This window comes from Podarcis melisellensis (genome assembly GCF_964234715.1).
Source record: "Podarcis melisellensis genome assembly, chromosome: 8".
Taxonomy (NCBI): domain Eukaryota; kingdom Metazoa; phylum Chordata; class Lepidosauria; order Squamata; family Lacertidae; genus Podarcis; species Podarcis melisellensis.
Genome location: NC_138540.1, coordinates 73,814,729 through 73,839,266, shown reverse-complemented (window position 1 = coordinate 73,839,266; position 24,538 = coordinate 73,814,729). Strand labels below are relative to the sequence as shown.

Below are 24,538 nucleotides of genomic sequence, written 5' to 3'. Positions count from 1 at the left end.
TTATGGGAACCGTATAGGGGTCGAAGGAAGTCTATGTACTAATCAGGGAATCTAGCCAGAAAATCAGTGTATTCCTTAAAAGATGTGTATAAGAGGCAGTTTCCCCCTCTGTTTTACTTTTATGTTTTTCCTTTTTTTCCTTTTCATTTTTAAGTTATTAGACATACTTACATTTTCTATTTTTTACTTAGGGAGCACTGAGTATCCTTGCTAATTGTCCAGAACTCAAATCTTGAGAAGGCCCGTTCAAGGTCTGAGCTTCAGTACCACAACCAGCAGTAGCAGATGAAGGCCAAGGACAAGATGTCAACTGCGAAATGGGGGCCAATGTTGCTTTTGTAGCAAATAGACCAGCTCACATAGGTGAGATATGGGCATTTTTCTCAGTCTGAGATCCACCTTTCGTGTTGGGCAGCCCTCTGGAGAGTCAGTGTGGTGTAGTGGTTAACAGTGGTAGTCTCGTAATCTGGGGAACCGGGTTCGCGTCTCCGCTCCTCCACATGCAGCCGCTGGGTGACCTTGGGCCAGTCACACTTCTCTGAAGTCTCTCAGCCCCACTCACCTCACAGAGTGTTTGTTGTGGGGGAGGAAGGGAAAGGAGAATGTCAGCAGCTTTGAGACTCCTTTGGGTAGTGATAAAGCGGGATATCAACTCCAAACTCTTCTATGTGCCAGTGGCAGGTGTGGCAAAGATGGGTGTGGTCAGTCACACATTATCATTAAATATTAAATTTATTATGTATCATTTCCCCAGGATGGGTCACAGCCATTTAAAACATCACATTCGCAATTGTTTAAAACAAATCAGTCCTTCTCCATCCTCCAGCTAGGGAAACAAGGTATTATCACACACTCCAGCCACATAAAATTGCTATAGGAGGGAGCAGAGCAAGAGCAGTGATGGGTGTGGCCTGCATAGTTCCAAGGGCTAGGCAGAAGCAGTGTGGGCCACCACTGGCCACAAGAACTAAGGTTCCCCTGTCAAAAGGGGGAGTTCTGAAGAGGTAGCTTCTCTCTCAGCTCCTTCTCTGGCAACTGGGAGGTGGAGTGATTCATGAACCAACAAAAGGTTCCTTCTGTGGTGTTGACCACGGATCTTTACCCCCTAGGCAAGCCAAAAGGCTTCTTTTAGTCCTCTGAAGCACATTGCATAGGCCAACCATTGCTTTCAGTAAGCCTTTCAGTCATCTGTGGAGAAACTCCATGCTGACCTTCCATATGTATTAGAGGCTGAAACTCAGAGTTTGCAAAGGTCTGCTGAGAAGCACAGGAAAGAAGGTCCTTCATTTCTCGATATGAACATCCTCTTTCATTCCAAGTCCCAAAGTATGGTCAAAGCAGGCTACTAGCCTCTCACAATCCTTTCAGGAGGCAGCTCCCCCAGGTTAGAAATAGAAATAGAAGATTTATCAACCCCACTGTTGTTTATCTCGATGTCACAGCAAAACCCGCAAAACTGGTAACACCATGGCATGATGGCATGGATTTTGTGCCCCAGGCTGGAAAAACATTTGGCTAAGTTTTGTTGGATGGCAGTGGAGGAGAAGTAGAAGATTGCTGGGTCCATGGAAGCGCTGAGGGTGCTAAGGAGCAAAGCATGAACCCTCCAGGAAGGACTCTCATTCTGGATGAAGCCCACAATGTGGGAGATGTTGAAGGGAGCAAAGCAGATGGCAAAGTTGAGCAAAGTGGTAACAGTGATCCCCACAGCCCGTTTCTTCCTGCGGGTGTGGATGTTGGGCAAGGAGGCTAGGATGCGGACTAAGTTGACGTAGCAGAAAAGGGTGATGAGGAAAGGGAGGAAAAAGAGGGTGATGCAGAGCTCCAGGCGGACAGGGAGGAGGATGTTGAGCTGGTTGGGGGAGAAATTCTCGTAACATTTGGAGGCATTGGCAGAGTTGGGGTTGGTTTCGTTATTATGGCCTGGCACCGAGAGTTCCACAATGTAGATGATGCTGCAGTGGGAGCAGGCGAGGAACCAGAACAAGATGCTGGCAAACACTGCATACATTGGCCTCCGGTTCAACTTGTACCTGATAGGATAGGCAACGCCCAGGTAGCGCTCCACGCTGATGGCCATGAGGAACAGGGTGCTGATGTAGATGCTGCTGTAGTAACAGAAGTTGGTCAGAGGGCAAAGGAACATGGGCAGAGGCCATGTCATGTCCGAAGCGGCCTCCACCATCTTGAAGGGTAGAAAGAGGAGCAGGATGACATCAGACACAGTCAAGTTGAACAAGAGGATTTCTATTGGGGTTGCCTTCTGGCGCACCTTGGCTTGGAATGTGTAGAAGGCCAAGAGGTTGGCAGGGAGGCCAGCCAGGAAGGCAAAGATGTAGACAACAAGGACCATGATGTTGTATAACGACATCATTTCTGTACCTGCAAAATAAATATAGACATTGCTTTACCTATGCAAGGATACTGCCCCATGAAACCCCAGTTACAGATAGGTAGCCGTGTTGGTCTGCCATAGTCAAAACAAAATTATTTTTTTTCCAGTAGCACCTTAAAGACCAACTAAGTTAGTTCTTGGTATGAGCTTTCGTGTGCATGCACACTTCTTCAGATACACTGAAGAAGTGTGCATGCACACGAAAGCTCATACCAAGAACTAACTTAGTTGGTCTTTAAGGTGCTACTGGAAATTTTTTTTTTTTTGTTTTGACCATGAAACCTCAGTTATCTCAATCTCAACCAGGGCTGGAGAACCTGTGCCCCCCCCCCCAGATGTTACAATGAACTACACAATTCCCGTTACAGATAGGTAGCCGTGTTGGTCTGCCATAGTCAAAACATGTGTATCTGAAGAAGTGTGCATGCACACGAAAGCTCATAGCAAGAACTAACTTAGTTGGTCTTTAAGGTGCTACTGGAAGGAATTTTTTTTGTTTACACAATTCCCATCACCCATGACCTTTAACCCTGCTTGCTGGGGCTAGTGGGAACTATAGTCCAGCCAGTGTGGTGTAGAGCGTAGGAGACCAACGTTGAAATCCCCACTCAATCAGGAAGCTCTCACTGGGTGGACTTTGGCCAGTTGCTGCCTCTCTGGGTAACGTACCTCACAGAGTTGTTGTGGGGATTAAATAAAAATGGGGAGAACTATGCATACCAGCAGAGATCCTTGGAAGAAAAGGACGGAAATGAATGCAATGAATAAAATAACAAATACAACTTCTAGAGGGCCACGTCAGGAGGATACATTTGACTGAGATCTCATGGAATGGTGAACCGAAAGGAAGGCATCCTCCAAAATTTGCACATCTCTGAATTTTGCAGTGCATTTCCTCAACCAAGAAAAGAGTACAATATGCATAGATTACTGGAGAATGTGCATATAAATGCATATACAGTGGTACCTCTTGTTGCAAACGGGATCTGTTCCAGAGGCCCATTCACAACATGAAAAGAGCACAAGCCGCAGCGGCGCATCTGCACACACGCAGGTTGCGATTTGCCGCCTCTGCGCATGCGTGTGACATCATTTTTGCGCTTCTGTGCATGCGCGAGCGGCGAAACCCAGAAGTAACCCTTTCTGGTACTTCCGGGTCACCCCAGGACATAACCTGAAAGAATGTAACATGAAGCAAACGTAACATGAGGTATGACTGTAATAGTAAAAATAGCCTGAATTTTAATGAGGACTTTAAAAAAAAATAAAAAATTGCAAGCTGATTTGGAAAGGAGGAGAAATAAACCACTGCAATTCCCTTGGCTGGTCCTATCCCAGACACATGTTTCCCTCCCTCTTGGAAATTCAACAATATTAAACAACCTGACTGCAAATTTATAATAAAGCAAAGACCATCACCGTAGGAAAAGAAAGGAGAAACAAAGCAAGCGAGCACAACCAATACCAATACCAGATTTTAATCCTTGAACTTCCCTGAGACCTCTGGGTATAGGGCAAGATATAAATTCATTAACTAATAAAATAATAATAATAATAATAATAATAATAATAATAATAGTCTCCAAATGTTTAAGAAGGTGACTCTTGCGCTCTCCCCAAGCAGATCCCCCAATTGTGCATGCCCTTTTCTTCTCATCCTTTGCGTTCACCATCGGCAATTTGCCTCGGCTTGAGTCAGCCCAGGAAGCAATATAGTCCCGACTCCCTCTGTCAGTCACTCACACAGGGATGGTGCAGGCTTCTCTCTGCTGGCAAGAGATGGGGAAGCACCAGCTTAATTGGGAGCAGCGAATGAAGGCCGCTGTGGACCAGGGCGAGGTGGGCAGTTCATCTCCTGCACTGATGGCCTCCAGCTGCTTCTGCCTCTGGGGGGAAAGATAGAAGGCCTCCCTGATATCTAATAGTATATATTATTCAGAGTTTATTTGCATCAGGAATCAACTGAAAAAGTGAACTGCTCACAGGTTAGCAAAGAATTCCATTATTCATCCAGACGGGAAATGTTTGCATAACTCTAATAAGGATACAGTACAGCAGAATAATGGACCAGACATCTGTCATCTGCATATCACAAGATCCATATGCAAAACAATAAATCCATTGGAAAAGAAGTCAACCAACAAGAGTTCTACGGAGGCACAAGCAAATCCATCAATTTGGTTTCTCTCAGTTTCATGTTTCCCCAATCTTCAGTCCTCTACATTTCCACAGTGGCAGACCTTGGGGTCTCACTGGTACCCTGTATGATGCCAAAATCTGCCTTCGCTTGCCTCTCACCTTCCATTCTACATCTTAGTTGTGGCGCCCCCTGCAGTAGCCCCCAAGTGAGACCTGACTGGTTGCGCACCCTTAAATCCACCTCTGATTTCCAGATCACACTCATTTTTCATAAAGGTTCATGTGGTGGGAATTTCTCTAAGAGACACGTTTTTGTATGGAATTTTGTGTAAGAGACGAAAAATTGGTTTTGTCGGAAAAGAATTTTCCTGATATAATGCATTTTTGTCTCTCATTTTCACTGATGTATGCATAAGGTTAGTTTGTCTGTTTTCACGTTTTACCTATCAGCTCCTAACAGCGTTCAGCATCCAGAAACAGCCGAGCAGGCCACCTGTCCCCCAACACAGCCCTCGAAAATGTAAAGAATTATCACATGTTGCAGGTTTGTAAGTCTATCTATACTACAGTGTATGGGGTAGACTAGTTTTGGTTCAAGGGAAGCCATTATTTTCCCTACCTCCTTTATCTGAGCAGGAAAAGGCAGGAACTTCAGGGGAGATGGGAGAAATGTTTTATAGTGTGCTGCCAACAGCATAGCTGCTCTTTGTGTTCTCGTAATCTTGGTCCTGATTTGCATGTAGCCAGATGTTCTGCTATTCAAATACATCTCCAGAACTGGATTCTCTTAGGCACAAGGGTGGTGGCTCTGCTCCTAAACTACACATAGCCAAATGAGAGTAATTGTGTTTTTTCACGCTATTTATTCTCCATTATTGTTTGTTTTCATTTGGGTGTTGTTGTTTTTAAAAGCTTTTTCAGAGGGAGCACTAGGCATATTGTCAGTAGTACTCTGATTTTAAATTGGGAAGGGAAATAAATCTTCTGCAGGAGTCCAGGTTTTTAATTTATTTTCAAACTCAGCGGTACCAAACAAACTCTCCAGTTCCTATAGTTCAGCTCCAGCCATTTGGGACTCACGGAGAGTGATAGGCATATATGTCCATCTCATTTTTTTCCAGGCTCACGTTCAAGTCTCCACATTTCCACATTAATTTTTGATTATTATTTTTAAAAAACCTCCTCATTAAAATTCAGAATTTCAGTTCAAATGTCACCTGACATACAGTGGTGCATCAGGTTACATACACTTCAGGTTACAGACTCCGCTAACCCAGAAATAGTGCTTCAGATTAAGAACTTTGCTTCAGGATGAGAACAGAAATCAGGCTCCGGCGGCACGGCAGCAGCAGGAGGCCCCATTAGCTAAAGTGGTCTTCAGGTTAAGAACAGTTTCAGGTTAAGAACGGACCTCCGGAACGAATTAAGTACTTAACCTGAGGTACCACTGTATATCCATATGCAATTTTGCCTAATATTCATACTTTTGCAAAGCAGTTCTCCACTGATAATACACTTCTGTGTGATATTTTCACCAATGTGCATGTTTTCAAGCATTTCCTCCCAGGACTATGCATTTTTAAAGAAATTCCACTGCTGGAGAATAGCATTGGAAGATTCAGAGAAGATATGGATTTTGAAGGATGTCTGAGTCTCAGTTTACGTATTGCTTCTGAAATCAAACAGGTTCATGTATAAATGCAAAATGAATCGAATTCCCCCCCAACCCTTCTTTCCTTGCAGGCCATTGCTTTGGCATGTGTATAGCCATAAGAACATAAGAAGAGCCTGCTGGATCAGGATTACTTATCTCCCGCAAGCTACCTTTCTATATTCAGGATTTATTCTTATTTTCGTGAGGAGAAGCACTCGGTTGTGTGAGCCTCCAGCTCAGTCCAGAGACAGATTGACTGCCTCAGCTTTTGCCCATCAGCAGAAGTCCCTACATTATAGGGTTTATTTAGCTGAACTGTATATTTATTTAACTGTATTTATTTAGCTCCACTTCCTGCTCAGATACAGCAAGTCTGAAAAGGCAGCAGGAAAGCATGCAGCAAATCAACTCAAAATGCAGTTTGAAAAACAGGGAGCTCCAGGAGAAAAAGACAAATCAAAAGACACACTTCTTGGTAGAATAAGGGAGCATTCCTAGGCACAAGTAGAAGGTGTAACACAAAGCCAGTGCAAAGTTACACCAGATACAAACCGCATTCAGGAGTGAGGCTCCTGCTGCTGCTCTGCAATAATAATAATAATAATAATAATAATAATAATAATAATAATAATAATAATAATTTATTTATACCCCACCCATCTGGCTGGCTTTCCCCAGTCACTCTGGGAGGCTCCCAACAGAATATTAAACATACAATAAAACATCAAACATTAAAAAGTTCCCTACACAGGGCTGCCTTCAGATGTCTTCTAAAAGTCAGATGGTTGTTTATTTCCTTGACATCTGATGGGAGGATGTTCCACAGGGCGGGCACAACTACTGAGAAGGCCCTCAGAAAACAAGCATTGAAAATCATCACATGGCCAAGCTTAGGATCCAGACTAAATCCCCTCCCTCTGGTATGGCCCCTGCCACACCACTTAAACCCCCCTTTTGAGGGACCTTACACCAGGTTCAGCTCAGCCAGCTAAGCTTAGTCTTAGTCAATATGAGCATGGGGTGCTGGTGTATCTTCAACTGAGCTGGGATTCGGGACTTAATGTCAGCTGAGCTCAGTCGAGCTGGGAATTGGCTCCACCACATCCCAAGCTTCTCATTCTAGTGGATCTTGTCATAGGATCGCACCCTAAATGGAATAAGCAACTGCATCTGCAGATGCCAGCAAACTGAGGAAAGGGACTGGAGCCAGAATTTAGTGATCAGGATACAAAGGATTTTGTGATTAGTTCCATGATGCTGAAGGGACTCTGGGTATGTTTTTCTTGAACAGCAGCCCTCAATGCCAGAGGTCAAATTGCTTTTGAAGCACATGGACAGTTCACAAGCACTGCCATAGAGATGTGCCAGATTCATTAATTAATTACTTTTTTTTTTGCTCTATAGGATGCACCCGACCATAGGAGGGGGAGAACGGGGGGGGGATTCTCCCCCTCTATGCTCAGCGCCCCTCCAGCGAAGCGGCAGGAGAAATGGAGCTGCGCAGCTCTTGTTCTCCCAGCTTCAGCAAAAGGAACCCAAAGCCTTTGGAGCGCATCGCGAGGTCCCGCTGTGCTTCAAAGGCTTCAGGGATAGCCACCGACCCATCTCACTCTCCAGGCTTCAGCGAAAGCAACGCGAAGCATCCGGAGCACGGAAGCTTCGTGTTGCTATCGCTGAAGCCAAGGAGCCTGCATTCACTCCATAGGACGCACAAACATTTCCCCTTAATTTTTGGAGGGGGAAAAGTGCATCTTATAGAGTGAAAAATATGGTCATTCATTCATTCATTCAGAGCATTCTTGGAAAACAAAATGTGAGCAGTTACCCTGAGAAGGGGAAGGCACATGCACACAACACAACAACCCAACCCAACACACACACCTCACTTATAGTCCAGAGTTCAGATATTGAGTAGGCCTGTGCAAGGTCTGAGCTTCAGTACAATAAACAGCAGTAGCAGATGAAGGCCAAGGACAAGATGTCAACTGTGAAATGGGGGCCAATGTTGCTTTTGTAGCAAATAGATTAGCTCACATAGGTTAGAGATGGCCACCTTTCCTGTTGGGCAGGCCTCTGGAGGCTATGTGCCAGTGGCAGGTGTGACAAAGATGGGTGTGGCCAGTCACACATTATCATTAAATATTAGATTTATTATGTATCTTTTCCGCAGGGTGGGTCACAACCATTTAAAACACAACATTCAAAATGGTGTGAAAGAAATCAGTCCTTCTCCATCCTCCAGCTAGGGAAACAAGGTATTATCAAACATTCTTGCCACATAAAATGGCTATAGGAGGGAGCAGAGCAAGACCAGTGGTGGGTGTGGCCTGCATAGTTCCAAGAGCTAGGCAGAGGCAGTGTGGGCCACCATTGGCCACCAGAACTAAGGTTCCCCTGTCAAAAGGGGGAGTTCTGAAGAGGTAGCTTCTCTCTCAGCTCCTTCCCTGGCAACTGGGAGGTGGAGTGATTCATGAACTGACAGAAGGTTCCTTCTGTGGTGTTGACCACGCATCTTTACTCCCTAGGCAAGCCAAAAGGCTTCATTTAGTCCTCTGAAGCACATTACATAGGCCAACCATTGCTTTCAGTAAGCCTTTCAGTCATCTGTGGAGAAACGCCATGCTGACCTTCCATATGTATTAGAGGCTGAAACTCAGTGGAGTTTGCAAAGGTCTGCTGAGAAGCACAGGTAAGAAGGTCCTTCATTTCTCCATATGGACATCCTCTTTCATTCCAAGTCCCAAAGTATGGTCAAAGCAGACTACCAGCCCCTCACAATCCTTTCAGAAGGTAGCTCCCCCAGGTTAGAAATAGAAGATTTATCAACCCCACTGTTGTCTATCTCAATGTCACAGCAGAACCCACAAGACTGGTAACACCATGGCATGATGGCATGGACCTTGCGTCCCAGGCCGGAAAAACATTTGGCAAAGGTTTGTTGGATGGCAGTGGAGGAGAAGTAGAAGATTGCTGGGTCCATGGAAGCATTGAGGGTGCTAAGGAGCAAAGCATACACCCTCCAGGAAGGACTCTCATTCTGGATGAAGCCCACAATGTGGGAGATGTTGTAGGGAGCAAAGCAGACCGCAAAGTTGAGCAAAGTAGCCACAGCGAGCCCCACAGCCCGTTGCTTCCTGCGGGCATGGATGTTAGGCAAGGAAGTTAGGATGCGAACTAAGTTGACATAGCAAAAAAGGGTGATGAGGAAAGGGAGGAAGAAGAGGGTGATGCAGAGCTCCAGGCGGACAGGGAGGAGGATGTGGAGCTGGTTGGGGGAGAAATTCTCGTAACATTTGGAGGCGTTGGCAGAGTTGGAGATGGTTTCGTTATTATGGTCTGGCACCGCGAGTTCCACGATGTAGACAATGCTGCAATGGGAGCAGGCGAGGAACCAGAACAAGATGCTGGCAAACACTGCATACATTGGCCTCCGGTTCAACTTGTACCTGATAGGATAGGCAACGCCCAGGTAGCGCTCCACGCTGATGGCCATGAGGAACAGGGTGCTGATGTAGATGCTGCTGTAGTAACAGAAGTTGGTCAGAGGGCAAAGGAACATGGGCAGAGGCCACGTCATGTCCGAAGCGGCCTCCACCATCTTGAAGGGCAGAAAGAGGAGCAGGATGACATCAGACACAGTCAAGTTGAACAAGAGGATTTCTATTGGGGTTGCCTTCTGGCGCACCTTGGCTTGGAATGTGTAGAAGGCCAAGAGGTTGGCAGGGAGGCCAGCCAGGAAGGCAAAGATGTAGACAGCAAGGACCATGGCATTGTATAACGACATCCTTTCAGTACCTGAAAAATAAATAAAGGCTTTGCTTTACCTATGCAAGGATACTGCCCCACAAAACCCCAATTTATCTCACTCTCAACCAGGGCTGGAGACACACACACCCCATGTTACAATGAACTACACAATTCCCATCACCTTTGACCTTTAACCCTACTGGCTGGGGCTAGTGGTAACTACACTGGTACCTCGGGTTACAGATGCTTCAGGTTACAGACTCTGCCAAACTTGAAATAGTACCTTGAGTTAAGAACTTTACCTCAGGATGAGAATAGAAATCATGCTCCAGTGGCGTGGTGGCAGCGGGACGCCACATTATCTAAAGTGGCACCTCAGGTCAAGAACGGTTTCCGGTTAAGAATGGACTTCTGGAACGAATTAAGTTCTTAACCCAGTGTACCACTGTATAGTCCAGCCAGTGTGGTGTAGAGCATAGGAGACCAACGTTCAAATTCCCACTGGATGGACTTTGGCCAGTTGCTGCCTCTCAGGCTAAGCTACCTGACAGAGTTGTTGTAGGGATTAAATAAAAATGGGGAGAACTATGCATACCAGCAGAGGTCCCTGGAAGGAAAGGTCGGATATAAATTCAATGATTAAAATAACAAATACAACTTCTAGAGGGCCACGTCAGGAGGATAAATTTGATTGAGATCTCATGGAATGGTGAACCGAAAGGAAGGCATCCTCCAAAATTTGCACATCTCTGAATTTTGCAGTGCATTTGCTCAACCAAGAAATGAGTACAATATGCATAGATTACTGGAGAATGCATACAGTAGTAAAAATAGCCTGAATTTTAATGTGGACTTTAAAAAAAATTAAAAATTGCAAACTGATTTGGAAAGGAGGAGAAATAAACCACTGCAACTCCCTCGTGGAAACCATCCTTCCCTCGCTCTTGGAAATTCAACAATATTAAACAACCTGACTGCAAATTTATAATTAAGCAAAGACCATTTCCGTAGGAAAAGAAAGGAGAAACAAAGCAAACAAGCACAACCAATACCAGATTTTAATCCTTGAACTTCCCTGAGACCTCTGGGTATAGGGTGATATATGAATCCATTAACTAATAAAATAAGAATAAAAATAATAAGAGTCTCCAGTGTTTAAAGAGGCGACTCTTGCGCTCTCCCCAAGCAGATCCCCCAATTGTGCATGCCCTTTTCTTCTCATCCTTTGCGTTCACCACCGGCAATTTGCCTCGGCTTGAGTCAGCCCAGGAAGCAATATAGCCCCAACTCCCTCTGTCAGTCACTCACACAGGGATGGTGCAGGCTTCTCTCTGCTGGCAAGAGATGGGGAAACACCAGCTTAATTGGGAGCAGCGAATGAAGGCCACTGTGGACCAGGGCGAGGTGGGCAGTTCATCTCCTACACCGATGGCCTCCAGCTGCTTCTGCCTCTGGGGGGAAAGATAGCAGGCCTCCCTGATATCTAATAGTATATATTATTCAGAGTTTATTTGCATCAGGAATCAACTGAAAAAGTGAACTGCTCACAGGTTAGCAAAGAATTCCATTATTCCCCCAGAGGGGAAATGTTTGCATAACTCTAATAAGAAAAGAGCAGAATAATGGGACCAGACATCTGTGGTCTGCATATCACAACATCTATATGCAAAACGAAAGATCCACTGGAAAAGAGTTGTACAGAGGCACAAGCAAATCCGTCAATTGGATACCAGGGTGGTGGCTATTCTTCTAAACTACATGTAGCCAAATGAGAGTACAGTGGTACCTCGGGTTACATACGCTTCAGGTTACAGACTCCACTAACCCAGAAATAGTACCTCGGGTTAAGAACTTGCTTCAGGATGAGAACAGAAATCGTGCTCCGGCGGTGCGGCAGCAGCGGGAGATCCTATTAGCTAAAGTGGTGCTTCAGGTTAAGAACAGTTTCAGGTTAATTACGGACCTCCGGAACAAATTAAGTACTTAACCCGAGGTACCACTGTACTGAACTTTTCTGTGTATAAGTCAAGGATATTTCCCGTTAACTTAATGTTGAAAAATTTGACTTGTCTTATAGATGCGTAGTGCAGATTGGAGATTGTCATAAGCAGTCTTGCAGTCTTGCGGGTGATTGTTGGCTGTGTCCAGGCCTTCTTTTGATTGGCTGTTGCAGCGGATGCCCGGTCAGATGTTTGGTTGCTTTTGCGTTGTTTGTGATAGGAAGCTTTGTTCAGACGGGCAATTCTCCCCCCAAAAAGCTCAGCAACTCTGGGAAATCTCCCCCCATTTTCTTAATTTTGTGTCCCCCAAAATAGGGGGCATCTTATACACGGGGGCGTGTTATACATGGAAAACAATGGTAATTATGTTTTTTCAAGGCATTTATTCATTATTGGTTCCAGGCTGCTGAGGCTGCCACTGCCGCATTTCCTGAGGACAGATTTGCAAACATGGGGACATTCCGGGGATAGAATTTGTTCAGGGACAGATTTGCAAATCCAGGGACTGTCCCCGGGAACCGGGGACATCTGGTAACCCTATGTTAAAAGCCTTGTAATCTGGCCTGGCAACCGGTGCAAGCTTTTAAATTATATGGGCAGCCAGTGCAATCTTTTAAATTGGCAGACATACACCAGAAGGCCTGGCCGGCCCTGCAAGGGACCCCAGAAACTTAGACCTTCTGTGTCTGCCTTCCCGCTGCTGACATTGCTTCCCATCTCCCCCTCGAGCTTCTCCCAGCACACCTCTCTGCTGCTGCAGTTGCTTGTCTCCAGTCTAAACAGTGTGTGGTGAAGGAGGAGGGATCGCCTCCCAAGTGAGGGGAATTATTTATCCATTAGTGTTTCTGAGGGATAAATCATGGGACGGGAAGTCAATACAATCCCTCGGGGGAAAGTGAAAAGCTAGGAGCCTGAATGTAAACACACCGGGAATAGAACGCTTTTGTACAATACCCAGCTAGAGTCCCGGCTTGTAAAATTGTTCATGAATACACGTCCCCTCGCTTGTTTTGAGAACCTTGGCAGAGCCTCTCGCTTCCCAATCAGCCTGTTTCATTTTCACCTGCTGCTCAAGATGCAGATGATGAAGAAAGAGCCAACAACTGCTATGGTTAACCCCCCCCCCACACACACACACAAAAATTGTCACAGAAACCAACTTTCCAGAAGGTTGTGGAAAACTGATTTAAAATTTTTTGCGTGCTGTACGCTGAAAGAAAACTGTACAGTGGTTCCTCAGGTTACATACGCTTCAGGTTACATACGCTTCAGGTTACAGACTCCGCTAACCCAGAAATAGTGCTTCAGGTTAAGAACTTTACTTCAGAATGAGAACAGAAATCGTGCTCCGGTGGCGCGGCAGCAGCAGGAGGCCCCATTAGCTAAAGTGGTGCTTCAGGTTAAGAACAGTTTCAGGTTAAGTACGGACCTCCGGAACGAATTAAGTACTTAACCCGAGGTACCACTGTATATGGAAATGATGTACCAATGGCATCTGACTCCTAGTAAGTTAGCAAAAATGTGTAAGACAGGTACAAATATCTGCTGGAAATGTAAAGAAAGAGAAGGCACCTTTTATCATACATGGTAGTATTGTAAGGTAACAAAAGCATTCTGGGAAATGATATATAATGAGTTGGGAAAAATGTTTAAAATAGCTTTTATTTTATTTTTTAAAAAGAGACTTTTTAATTAGGAATTGTAGGTGCTGATATTCCAAGGGAGCAGAAAAGACTTTTTTATGAATGCGACGACAGCTATACCGATACTGTTAGCCCAGAGATGGAAAGAAGATAAAGTCACTACCAGAGATGAAAGGAAAATTAAACTTGGATTATGCCGAAATGGCAAAACTGACTGGAAGACTCAGGAGCCAAGAAGACCAAAGCTTTGACAAAGAAAGGGAAAATGTTTATAATTTACCTTGGAGACCACTGCAAACAGACGGAAACATTAGCAGGATTGCAATAACACTTGTAATGTAGAAGTATTAGGGAGATAACGGAGATATAAAATATGAACTATTGAAAAATATACAGCAGAAAAGGTTAACAATAGGACCCACAGAGGGGAAGGTGGGAAGTCCAGAGATTGGGAGGAATCTTTAAATGTGGATGTGTATGGTTGTAGTGTTATAATTTTATAAATAAAAATTATTTCAAAAAAGAAAAAGAAATTGCCTTTCTGGATCATCCCCTCCCCCCCTTATCTTTTGGTGTCATCCCCTCCCCTCCAGCAGGGTTTTTCCATATCATTTTGTAGGACTGTGCATTCCCTCCCTCACCTCAATCTCCCACCCCATTGGGCCAACCCAGAGACCACCTCCTTCAAATCCAGTCCCAAATTAGTTTGAGGTGGGGCTAATGTGGAATAAGAGGTTTTCTAAATCCCTTATTAAAGGTATAGCTGGGAGCAGGGAGGGGGTTAGAGGCTGCATCTCCCCACCTCCACCCTAACAGAGAGCATGTTTGGGGGGGTCGGTTTTGTAGGGTGCTGTTTTGCTTTCATCCAGGGAAACTGCTACTCAGCATCTGATGCGTGGAAAGTGAAGGGTGATCCTTCAGGAATGGTCATTAAGCTGGAAGGAGAGGCCTCTGGTAGCAGGCGCCTATCTTCTCCCAAGAAGATGCATCCAACGGTCAGGTAAGCCTTGCAGGTTTGTCCACCTTGTGCCCCCTGGAGTGCCCCGAACCACTCAGGGCCATCCAGTTTAACCTGCCCCAGCCCAACTTGACTGACACCAAAATCCCTTCCAATATGCCCTGTTTGGCTTGAGATTTGAGCCTCAGCACAGTCCTATCACCCACTAAGCTTTTAACTAGAGCAAGGGGGAGAAATGTATATGATCCTTGAGGTCCCTATATCTGGAGACCCTTGAGGTCTCTATATCCTTAGGCCAGACCTCTCACAAGCCCTGGTCTATACCCTTTCTGAATTATTTTGCACAACCGAAACACATTCTTGAATTCTAATGAAGCCCCTTGTTCACCAGGATGGAGGATGGAGTGTGTGTGTGTGTGTGTGTGTGTGTGTGTGTGTGAGAGAGAGAGAGAGAGAGAGAGAGAGAGAGAGAGAGAGAGAGAGAGAGAGAGAGATGAGCCTGGATAGCTCAGTTGGTTAGACCATGGTACTGATAACACCAAGGTTGCAGGTTTGATCCCTGTATGGACCAGCTGCATATTCCTGCATTGCAGGGGGTTGGACTAGATGATCCTCAGGGTCCCTTCCAACTCTACAGTTCTATGATGATGATGATGATGAGAGAGAGAGAGAGAGAGATGTTCAGCAAGTAAAGCTTTTCCCTTTTATCTTAGCTCTGCACCCAAAAATGCTTCACTTGTTGAATTTAATGTGTGTTGGGCTGCTTTTAAAGGCAGAAGAGCAGAATGAGGAAAAGCACCCCAAAAAATTAAAAGAAGCATGGCAAAAATGATACAAATGGCACATGAGATAATGCCATGTACTTGGTTTGTACATTTAGATATTTGTCTGTGGAGCATGCAAATGACAAGGTTGGATATGTGGCAGCTCTTCTTCCACCTTCTCTCGCTTCAGATATGCCACTCCATGCAGAAAACGACACACACCTGTTGATGGTGGTTTTGAACATGCAAAATAAGCCTTGCAGCATCCTGGGGTAAATGCCACCTGGAAGGACCTCTTTGTTGACTGCGATATGCCTGGGGACAGAGTAGAACTGACCGTGACAGCTGCAAAATGGGAGGGAGATGGAGAATTTGGCTGTGTCCCTTGATGCCCTAGGCCTCCAGCTGCACTACGCATTCAAAGCAGTATCGTCCTTGGTTCTCCTAAAGAACCCTGGGAGCTGTCATTTTTAAATGGTGGGGTGAGTTGCTAAGAGACCTCTCCCCTAGCTACAATTCCTAGAGGGCTTGAACAATCAACCCCTCTTCCCAAGGAACTCTGTAGCTCCAGGAGTGAAATAGGTGTCTCCTAACAACTCTCAGCCACTGGTGGAGGAAGAGGGAGGCAGGAGGAGCACACTGCCCCCCGGCAGTGGGATCCCGGTGGGGTTCCATCGCAGCTGCCCCCCCTACTGAAGCTCCACCACTGCTCTCAGCACCCTTTTGCAAACGAGACTTCCTAGGATTCTTTGGGGGAAGCCATGACGGTGGTATGATGATGCTTTAAATGTATGGTGCAGATATGGCCTTTATTATCACTTGGAGCGTGTGATGGGGGCATGGCAATTGCTCCAGTTTGCAAATGGGCCCATGGACCCAAAAAGGTTGGTGACTCTTGCTATGCACCCTCACTTTGATAGGGGGGAGGAGCCCCATTAAACGGAGGGGGCCTTACTTCTGAATGAGCCTGCACTGTGAATGAAAAAGTGAAGTGAGCCCAATATTTACTGTGAGCTATTGTGTAACTGTCACAAGGGGATCGCTACGTGCCTCAAACCCTGACTGCAACAGATAAATAATTGGATGGCAAACGCTTGTTAAATATCAGGTATTTTGATGAGTATACACCCACTCAGAAAGTATTTGGTATCCAGCGTTTGCAAAAGGGAATGACGAGAAAGGAGGTGTTCCTTTTCAAATCTAGTTGCCACGGAAGTCAGAAAGTGCTGAACATGCCTGTATAAATTTGCCCTCAAACCAGGCAATCAAACTAACCACCTTGAGGGACAGAAACCTGACAATGACCTCTGATTATGCCAGAGTCATTATGCCATGACCTTCACCTGCCCTGCTTGGCACCCTTCTTGAGTGTTTTTGCCGAGCTGGAATGTGTCCTTTCCTGGGTGGAGGATAGAGAGGGATGGGTGAGTGTATAGAAGCAAGCCTACTGTACAAAGGTAAATTGGGCATTTGTTGTTCTACCCACATTAGGCTTTGGCACTGTCCCTACTGGCATGTGGCCCTTGGAAAGTTGCCCAGAAGGGAAAGTGGCCCTTTGGCCAGAAAAGGTTTCCAATCCCTGGCCTATGCAGTGATTAACAGTTCCTCTGTTACCCCAGAAGCAACCATAACTCTCTGGGGACAGCCTGCCCTTGGATGTCCATCATGGAATGGGAGACTCCCTTCCTTCAACTCTATTCATCACACAGAGGAGATGAGGAGTCCCTTGCTTATGCTGGATAAGAGAGACCAGCAGACCTGGTCCTTCTTCATTTCCCCAAGTTCTCTAACAAATACACTGAACTCAAAGAAGGGAAAGGCGAGTTTCACTTTACTCCAAGCTGAAGAGACACTTGGGAGCATCAAAATGCAGGGCTGGTTTGGAAGCTCCAGCTGGTACATACTGCTGTTGGGGGCATATGGCTGAGAACATGTGGCACCATCATTAAGGTACCTGCACTGTCTGCCCATCTGTTTCCAAGCCAGGCTCAAACAACTTTGGTCCATGGTCCCTCAAGGACCACCTGAACCCTTCTATCTGAGACCACAATTTAAAAAGGATGTTGACAAGCTGGAACGGGTGCAATGGAGGGTGACCAAGATGATCAAGTGTCTGGAAACCAATCCTTATAAGGAGTAGTTGAAGGAGCTGGTTATGTTTATCCTGGAAAAGAAGAGACTGAGAGGAGATATGATAGCCATCTTCAAATATCTAAAGGGCTATCACATGGAAGATGGAGGAAGCTAGTTTTCGCTTGTTCCGGAGGCTAGGAACCAAACAAATGGATTCAAGTTAGAAGAAAGGAGATTCCAACTAAACACCAGGAAGAACTTTCTGACAGGACAGTGGAACAGACTCCCTCTGAAGGTGGTGGTCTCTTGTTCATTGGAATGTTTTAAGCAGAGGTTGGATGGCCACCTGTCATGGATACTTTAGCTGAGATTCCTGCATTGCAGGGCATTGGACTAGATGACCCTTTGGTCTCTTCCAACTGTACAATTCTATGATCCCAGCTCCACTGAAAATATCTTCACTTCTGTTTCAGCCTGCTCCACCAGGCTTATGCAGGCAACTAAGAATACTAAGAACCTACCATATTTAAGTGATCTCTGGTTATTAAATGTTTATATGGTTTTTATGGTGCAGTTTTATGTATCACGGCTGTAAACTGCTCTGATACTTATTTTTTATTTCTTGAATAGCGGCGTAGAAATATTTTTAGAAATACGCAAGTAAATATTACTTTCATAGCTCCCAAGAGCCTTTCTGAAGTGAGAGATTAACCCCATGCCTCAAGGTCTGGACTCTAGTGATGTCCTACAGCAATAAAGCCCTCTCTTTCTGTCACTGAGCTCCTGCAAAGTCTGTTGTCGAGGACATGAGGCCAAGTTCTTAGGAAATAACCCTCATCACCCGTTCCAACTCTACAATTCTATGGTACTTTTTCATGCACCAGAAAACCATTTCTGGGAGGAAGATGGTGATAGAAAGTACCCAGGGCAAGGACAGGGAACCTTCAGGTTGTGGACCCACCAAGCACCCCCCCCCACACACACACACACTTGGCCCACAAAGCTGATTAGGAACCACTAATCAGCTGATCAGTCCTGTTCACAGCCCAGGTCTGGCCCAAGACATTTTGGCACCTGAGGTGAACCGCAAAATGGCATCCCTTTTCCATGCCTGCCACCAGGGAAGAAGGAGTGAGTGAGTGGAGATCTAAACTGGGAACAAGGGTGAGAGGAAATGAACAGTGCCTCTAATTCGCCAAGAGGCCTCTGTAGAGGTGGCATGCGTGGTGGCGGTCAGATTCGGCCTCCAAGGAACATGGCACAGCTGTCACTGCTAGGGCAGCAGCAGCAGGCGATGCATTCCTTGGAGTCTGGATCTGCTACCCGAGGTGGTAGCCTCCCCTTGTTTCATGGATAGGCTGGCCCTGGCCCAGCCCTTTGCAAGTCCTGACAACCAGCTGATCAGCCCCTGTTCATGGTGCTTTACTTCAGCAATTCATTGGATACAGAGCAGGCAATCACTCTGCAGAATCTTTTCATCAAAGCCTCTCCAAGTCTGGTCTTGAGGGCCAAAACAGAAACCGCACAGGAGATTGGTGAACAGATCTCCCAACTCCCCCTCCCCTACAAAGGGGAGTGGGCTATGATTTTTATCAAGGCAGAGGAGCTGGGAGATAAGTGTTTCTTCTTCCAGTTCCCCTGCACTTTCCTGATAAAATCACTCAAGCCTCTATTCACCTCGCCACAGACAAGAAACATAACCCACACAGTTGTTGGGATGCCAGTATTTTTGCATCAGGTTTGGGAAGGAGTTGGGAAACAGTTTAGATCTCGAAAATGGCACTGGGTGGACTATGCTGAAATGGCAAAACTGACTTGAACACTCAGGAATCAAGAAGGTAATGACTTTAACAAAGAATGGGGAAAATTCATAACTTACTTAGGAGACCATTGTAAACAAAAACGTTAGCTGGACTTTAAAATAATTTGTAATGAAACGAAAAAGATGGAAAATTCAGAGAGATGAAAACTGTAGAGAATGTAATGATATGTAGTTTTAGAAAAAATATTTTAAGGACCCTGCAGGAGATGGAGGGAAGTCACAAAATTCAGAGAATCTTGTATATGGATATGTTAAACGTTTTTTTTTTTCCTTTTGAATTTGTTCTTGTAAAAACCAATTAAAAATGGCACTGGGTGGAAAGCTTGAACTAAATACATTTTTCTCTAATATTGCTGCCCCATTCAAAAGAAACCCTCACAACCCTTTCTGTGGCTGCTTCAAAGTTAGGAAACACAGCCACAAAATGGGAGGTCGGATCTCTGTTTGACCCTCTGAGTCCAATAATCCTTAGATCTTTATTCACTCAAGATAGTCGCCATCAAAAATGATATGGAATTCACACACACTCTGTCTATGTCCCAGGGAATATAAATACAATTTCATTGTTTCATGCCCTTGGTGTGGGGAGTGTTATATCTGGCACTATGCTGAATTTTTCTCTCTTTCCCCTTTACCATTCTTCATGCATTTAAAGGTTATCAAGCAGGAAAGAAAATATTTGGGCAATTCTCATGGATGGGGTGCAAGATTTTTGTCAGATTGGTTTTAAGATGGCTGGAGCATGTGAGCTGACTCTTCCCTTGGGGCTTTTCAGATCTGGCAGCCCCAGCAGTCAGGGTGGCTGCAGAGTTCCTGAGAAATGTTTACTGGGAAGAACAAAACACTCTCAGCCTGTAGCCACCTAGGAATGATAAAATAAGCTCAAAGTTCAGCGCTGTCTGAAATTTTCACTGTCGAAAAATTCTAAAGTGAGTCAGAAGAAGGGAAATGCGTTTCATGGTGAGGGGGACAAATTTAACTGCAGCACCAATTACAACTGACAATATAATCCTAGACATGCCTACTCAGAAGTAAGTCTTGTTGAGTTCAAATTTGGTTTATTCCTAAGAAAGTGGGTAAAGGGTTGCAACAACCTGGGCAGTACACCATTTGAATCTTGACACAGCCATGAAATCACTTGATGGTAAGACTGTGGCGAGAATTTGATACAGTTCACATTAATAGGCAAAGTCACACCTTTTGAAATTCTACACAAACCAAAACACCCTCCTTCGAAATTCTTTGAATTTTGCAGTGCGTGTCTCTAGCCAAGGAATATGCACAAAACATGTACATATTAGTGGACATAGCATAGAAAACTGCATCTTATCAGAGGAAATTGCTTTGCAAAAGTGTGTGTCTTAGGTAAAATTACATACCAAGATGTGCATATTAGGAAGAATTCACACTAAAATGATGCCGAATTTTCATGAGAACTTAAAAAAAAATACAAGCTGGTGTGAAAATGTGGAGAGCTGAACTTAGGAATACAAAAATGAGAAACTCAGCTGAAAGTCCCTACTCGGTGGACTTAGGGAAGCTGTTCCCTCCTTTCATAGATCCAGGATCAGCACTTCCTTCTGCAACATGGGTACAAAAACACTGACCTACTTTACAAGATTTCTGTATGGAAGGATGTGAAACACAAAGATATTCCAGAGGTGTGTTGCTGCAAAGAGTCTTAGCACATCCTAAAAGGCTGGCAGATTTCTTGCAGCAGAACCCTTCATGGATTAGAACCCATTTAGTTAGATGCACTGAGGCTTTCCGTCAGTGGGCAGATTTTGACCCTATCCTTCCTCCAAGGACATTCTAGACACACAACAATCCTCAGAGGAAGATTGGGAGAGGGAACGGAGGCTAGTCTGCAGTGGCAGAATGGGGTTTTATGGCAGAATGGGGTTTTCATCCTGACTCTCCCAAGTCTTAGGCAAGTACTCTAACCATTGTTTCACACTGTCCTTTTTTTTTAGAGCTCTGTGCGTCTATGAAGAGAAGATAGATAGATGATAGATAGATGATAGATAGATGATAGATAGATCGATGAGAGAGAGAGAGAGAGAGAGAGAGAGATGATAGATAGATGATAGATTGATAGATGATAGATAGATGATAGATAGATAGATAGATGATAGATAGATAGATGATAGAAGATGATAGATAGATAGATAGATGATAGATAGATAGATAGATAGATAGATAGATAGATGATAGATAGATAGATGATAGATCGATAGATAGATGATAGATAGATAGATGATAGATAGATAGATAGATAGATAGATAGATAGATAGATAGATGATAGATAGATAGATAGATAGATAGATAGATAGATAGATAGATAGATAGGTGATAGATAGATAGATAGATAGATAGATGATAGATAGATGATAGATAGATAGATAGATAGATGATAGATAGATATAGATAGATAGATAGATAGATAGATAGATAGATAGATGATAGATAGATAGATGATAGATAGATAGATAGATAGATAGATAGATAGATAGATGATAGATAGATAGATAGATAGATAGATAGATAGATAGATAGATGATAGATAGATAGAGATAGATGATAGATGATAGATAGATAGATAGATAGATAGATAGATAGATAGATAGATGATAGATAGATAGATGATAGATAGATGATAGATAGATAGATAGATGATAGATAGATAGATAGATAGATAGATAGATAGATAGATGATAGATAGATAGATAGATAGATAGATAGATAGATAGATAGATAGATGATAGATAGATAGATAGATAGATAGATGATAGATAGATAGATAGATAGATAGATAGATGATAGATGATATAGATGATATAGATGATTGATAGATGATAGATGATGATAGATGATGATAGATGATAGATCGATAGATGATAGATAGATAGATAGATAGATAGATAGATAGATAGATAGATAGATGATAGATAGATAGATGATAGATAGATAGATAGATGATAGATACTGTAGATAGATGATAGATAGATAGATAGATAGATAGATAGATAGATAGATGATAGATAGATAGATAGATAGATAGATAGATAGATAGATAGATAGATGATAGATAGATAGATGATAGATAGATAGATGATAGATACTGTAGATAGATGATAGATAGATAGATAGATAGATAGATAGATAGATAGATAGATAGATAGATAGATAGATGATTGATAGATAGATAGATAGATAGATGATAGATAGATAGATAGATAGATAGATAGATAGATGATAGATATAGATAGATAGATATAGATAGATGATAGATAGATAGATAGATAGATAGATAGATAGATAGATAGATGATAGATAGATGATAGATGATAGACAGATAGATAGATATAGACCATACACACATATAATACCAACTTCATGCATCTGATCTCAATGACAGCTTCCTAATGATGCTTGTGGGAGAAGGGTGGATTTTAATTTTAATTCAACCCTCCCTGTGCACAAAGGTCCTGATTCTGACTCCACGTCTCCCCATTCTGTTTTTCTTACACATAGCTTACTTTATGGCTGATATTTAAATAACAAACACCAGAGAACTTTAATTCAGATAAGTTAACATATCATCTACTTTGGCAGAATGCCAGCCATGGATCACATTTCCATGCCTCGCGGGTAAGGGAGAGAGACTCTAGCCCATGAAAGCTTTTGCCACAATAAACCTGCTTGTCTTTAATGCGCTACAAGACTTCTTCACTGCTTATAACTGTGATTCATATTGAAGCGCCCCCCTGAACTCTCCAAAAGTCCCTATCGAAACCATCGCCAATAAATAATAGTGTTTTTATTCCTCACCTCCTCTGCAAGCTCAGACTTTGCTCTGCCTGCCTCTGCTCCACCGATGGACGAGGGTTTCTTCCACGATGGATCCAGCCACCTTCTGCCCTCGCAGGAGTCGAAAGGCTTTGCTCGGCTCCCACGCCCTGAAGGAGAGAGGAAAGCAGCCTGCCTGGTGCAGTAGAATCACTCGTGATCATTTGACAGAAGAAGCCCAACAGGCGCAGCAGCAGCAGGAAGCTGACCTGTCTCCTCTTGTAACACAAGGGAATTTACTTCTTGGTTTCAAAACCGGGAAACAAACTCTAGGATGGAGAAAAGAGGCGGAGGAGGAATCCAATTTCAACTGCACGCAGAGGGTGCCACCCACAGTCTTTCTAATCTACTTTTTAGAATCAATGATGCCTCTAGATTCAAGAGACCAGCCTTATTTCTCCACACTGTAACCTGACCATTGAGGTGAAAACTATACAAAGTTGTTCTTCTTGTTGTTTGCTTTTATTTCCCACCTTCTTCTCCAAAGAGCTCAGGGTGGCGTACGTGGTTCTCACCCTCTCCATTTAATCCCCACAACAATCCTGTGAGGTAGGTTAGGCTGAGAGGCAACAACTGGCCAAAGTCCAACCAGTGAGCTTGATGGCTGGGTGGGGATTTGAACCTTGGTCTCTTAGGTCCTAATCCAGCACTGACCACTCCACCACACTAGGTCTCAGTGGAGACACAGAAATGATGGATACTGTTTTTCTCTTCCCTGGTTAGAAAATGAACTCAGGCCACATATATAAGAAGAAACAGCCCAGTACAAGTGTTTGGCCTGAACACATGAGTGGGAAATGTGTGTAAGATGCCAAGGACCTGGGCAACAGGCTGTTCTTAAAGCCCCCCACATCACAACACCAAGAGCGGATTCTAAGCACATTTGGGGGAAAGGGATGCCTTGGAGTGTAGGGGGTGGCAGAACATGTGTGGAAGGTAGGACTGGGTGACTGATGCCAATCAGGTCTCCTTTGGAGCTGAATCTATCAAACCCACACTTTCCCAAATGATATACGAATCCAAACAATTCCAATCCCTCAAGGAAATGGGTAATGCAAAAGACTAAAATAGTTTCTCTTATAGAAATCTGCCGTTGTTAGATGTATTGTGGTTTGTGGGTTTATTTATGTTTTCAAAGAAGTCACAAGCAAACTTGAATGTTCAAGGCACAGTAATGGTTCCCAGCATGTCATGAGGCCCCAAACCTGTATGACAAGATGGATGTCAAGATGGATGTCATGATGGGTGCTCTACGGGGAGGTAGTTTCAGGCACCAGGCCCACCGGCGGACCAACTCTGCAAAAAATTAATAATCAAAAATTGGATTACAATTTGGTCTTTGTTTATTTTAGTTTTTTGTTTTTAATTGGATTGTGATGTGGACATGTTGATTGGCTGCTTTTATTGGAAAATTAATAAAAATTATTTTTAAAAAACAAAACAAAGATGTCTGAAATGAGCACTCACACTTTACATTGTGGGTGCCCTTTGCG

General features: G+C 44.0%; 1 protein-coding gene and 1 pseudogene across 3 annotated transcripts; both read right to left on the bottom strand.

The window, feature by feature from the left end:
• Positions 1-1,255: 1,255 nt before the first annotated feature.
• On the bottom strand, positions 1,256-10,173 carry LOC309375226 (free fatty acid receptor 2 pseudogene; annotated as a pseudogene). Its single transcript, XR_014173514.1, has 2 exons — positions 10,027-10,173; positions 1,256-2,424 (listed from the first exon to the last, which is right to left on the bottom strand). The product of XR_014173514.1 is annotated as a free fatty acid receptor 2 pseudogene (transcript).
• Positions 8,318-23,529, bottom strand: LOC309375228 (free fatty acid receptor 2-like). Of its 2 annotated transcripts, none has more exons than XM_081920816.1 (2): positions 23,028-23,529; positions 8,318-9,983 (listed from the first exon to the last, which is right to left on the bottom strand). In XM_081920816.1, exon 2 carries the CDS (start codon positions 9,970-9,972, stop codon positions 8,950-8,952), a length of 1,023 nt encoding a protein of 340 aa, XP_081776942.1. In that variant the 5' UTR covers positions 9,973-9,983; positions 23,028-23,529; the 3' UTR covers positions 8,318-8,949. The 2 variants fall into 2 exon arrangements, with proteins under 2 accessions (XP_081776942.1, XP_081776943.1); XM_081920817.1 differs by lacking the exon at positions 23,028-23,529 and adding an exon at positions 11,244-11,401.
• Positions 23,530-24,538: the final 1,009 nt, after the last annotated feature.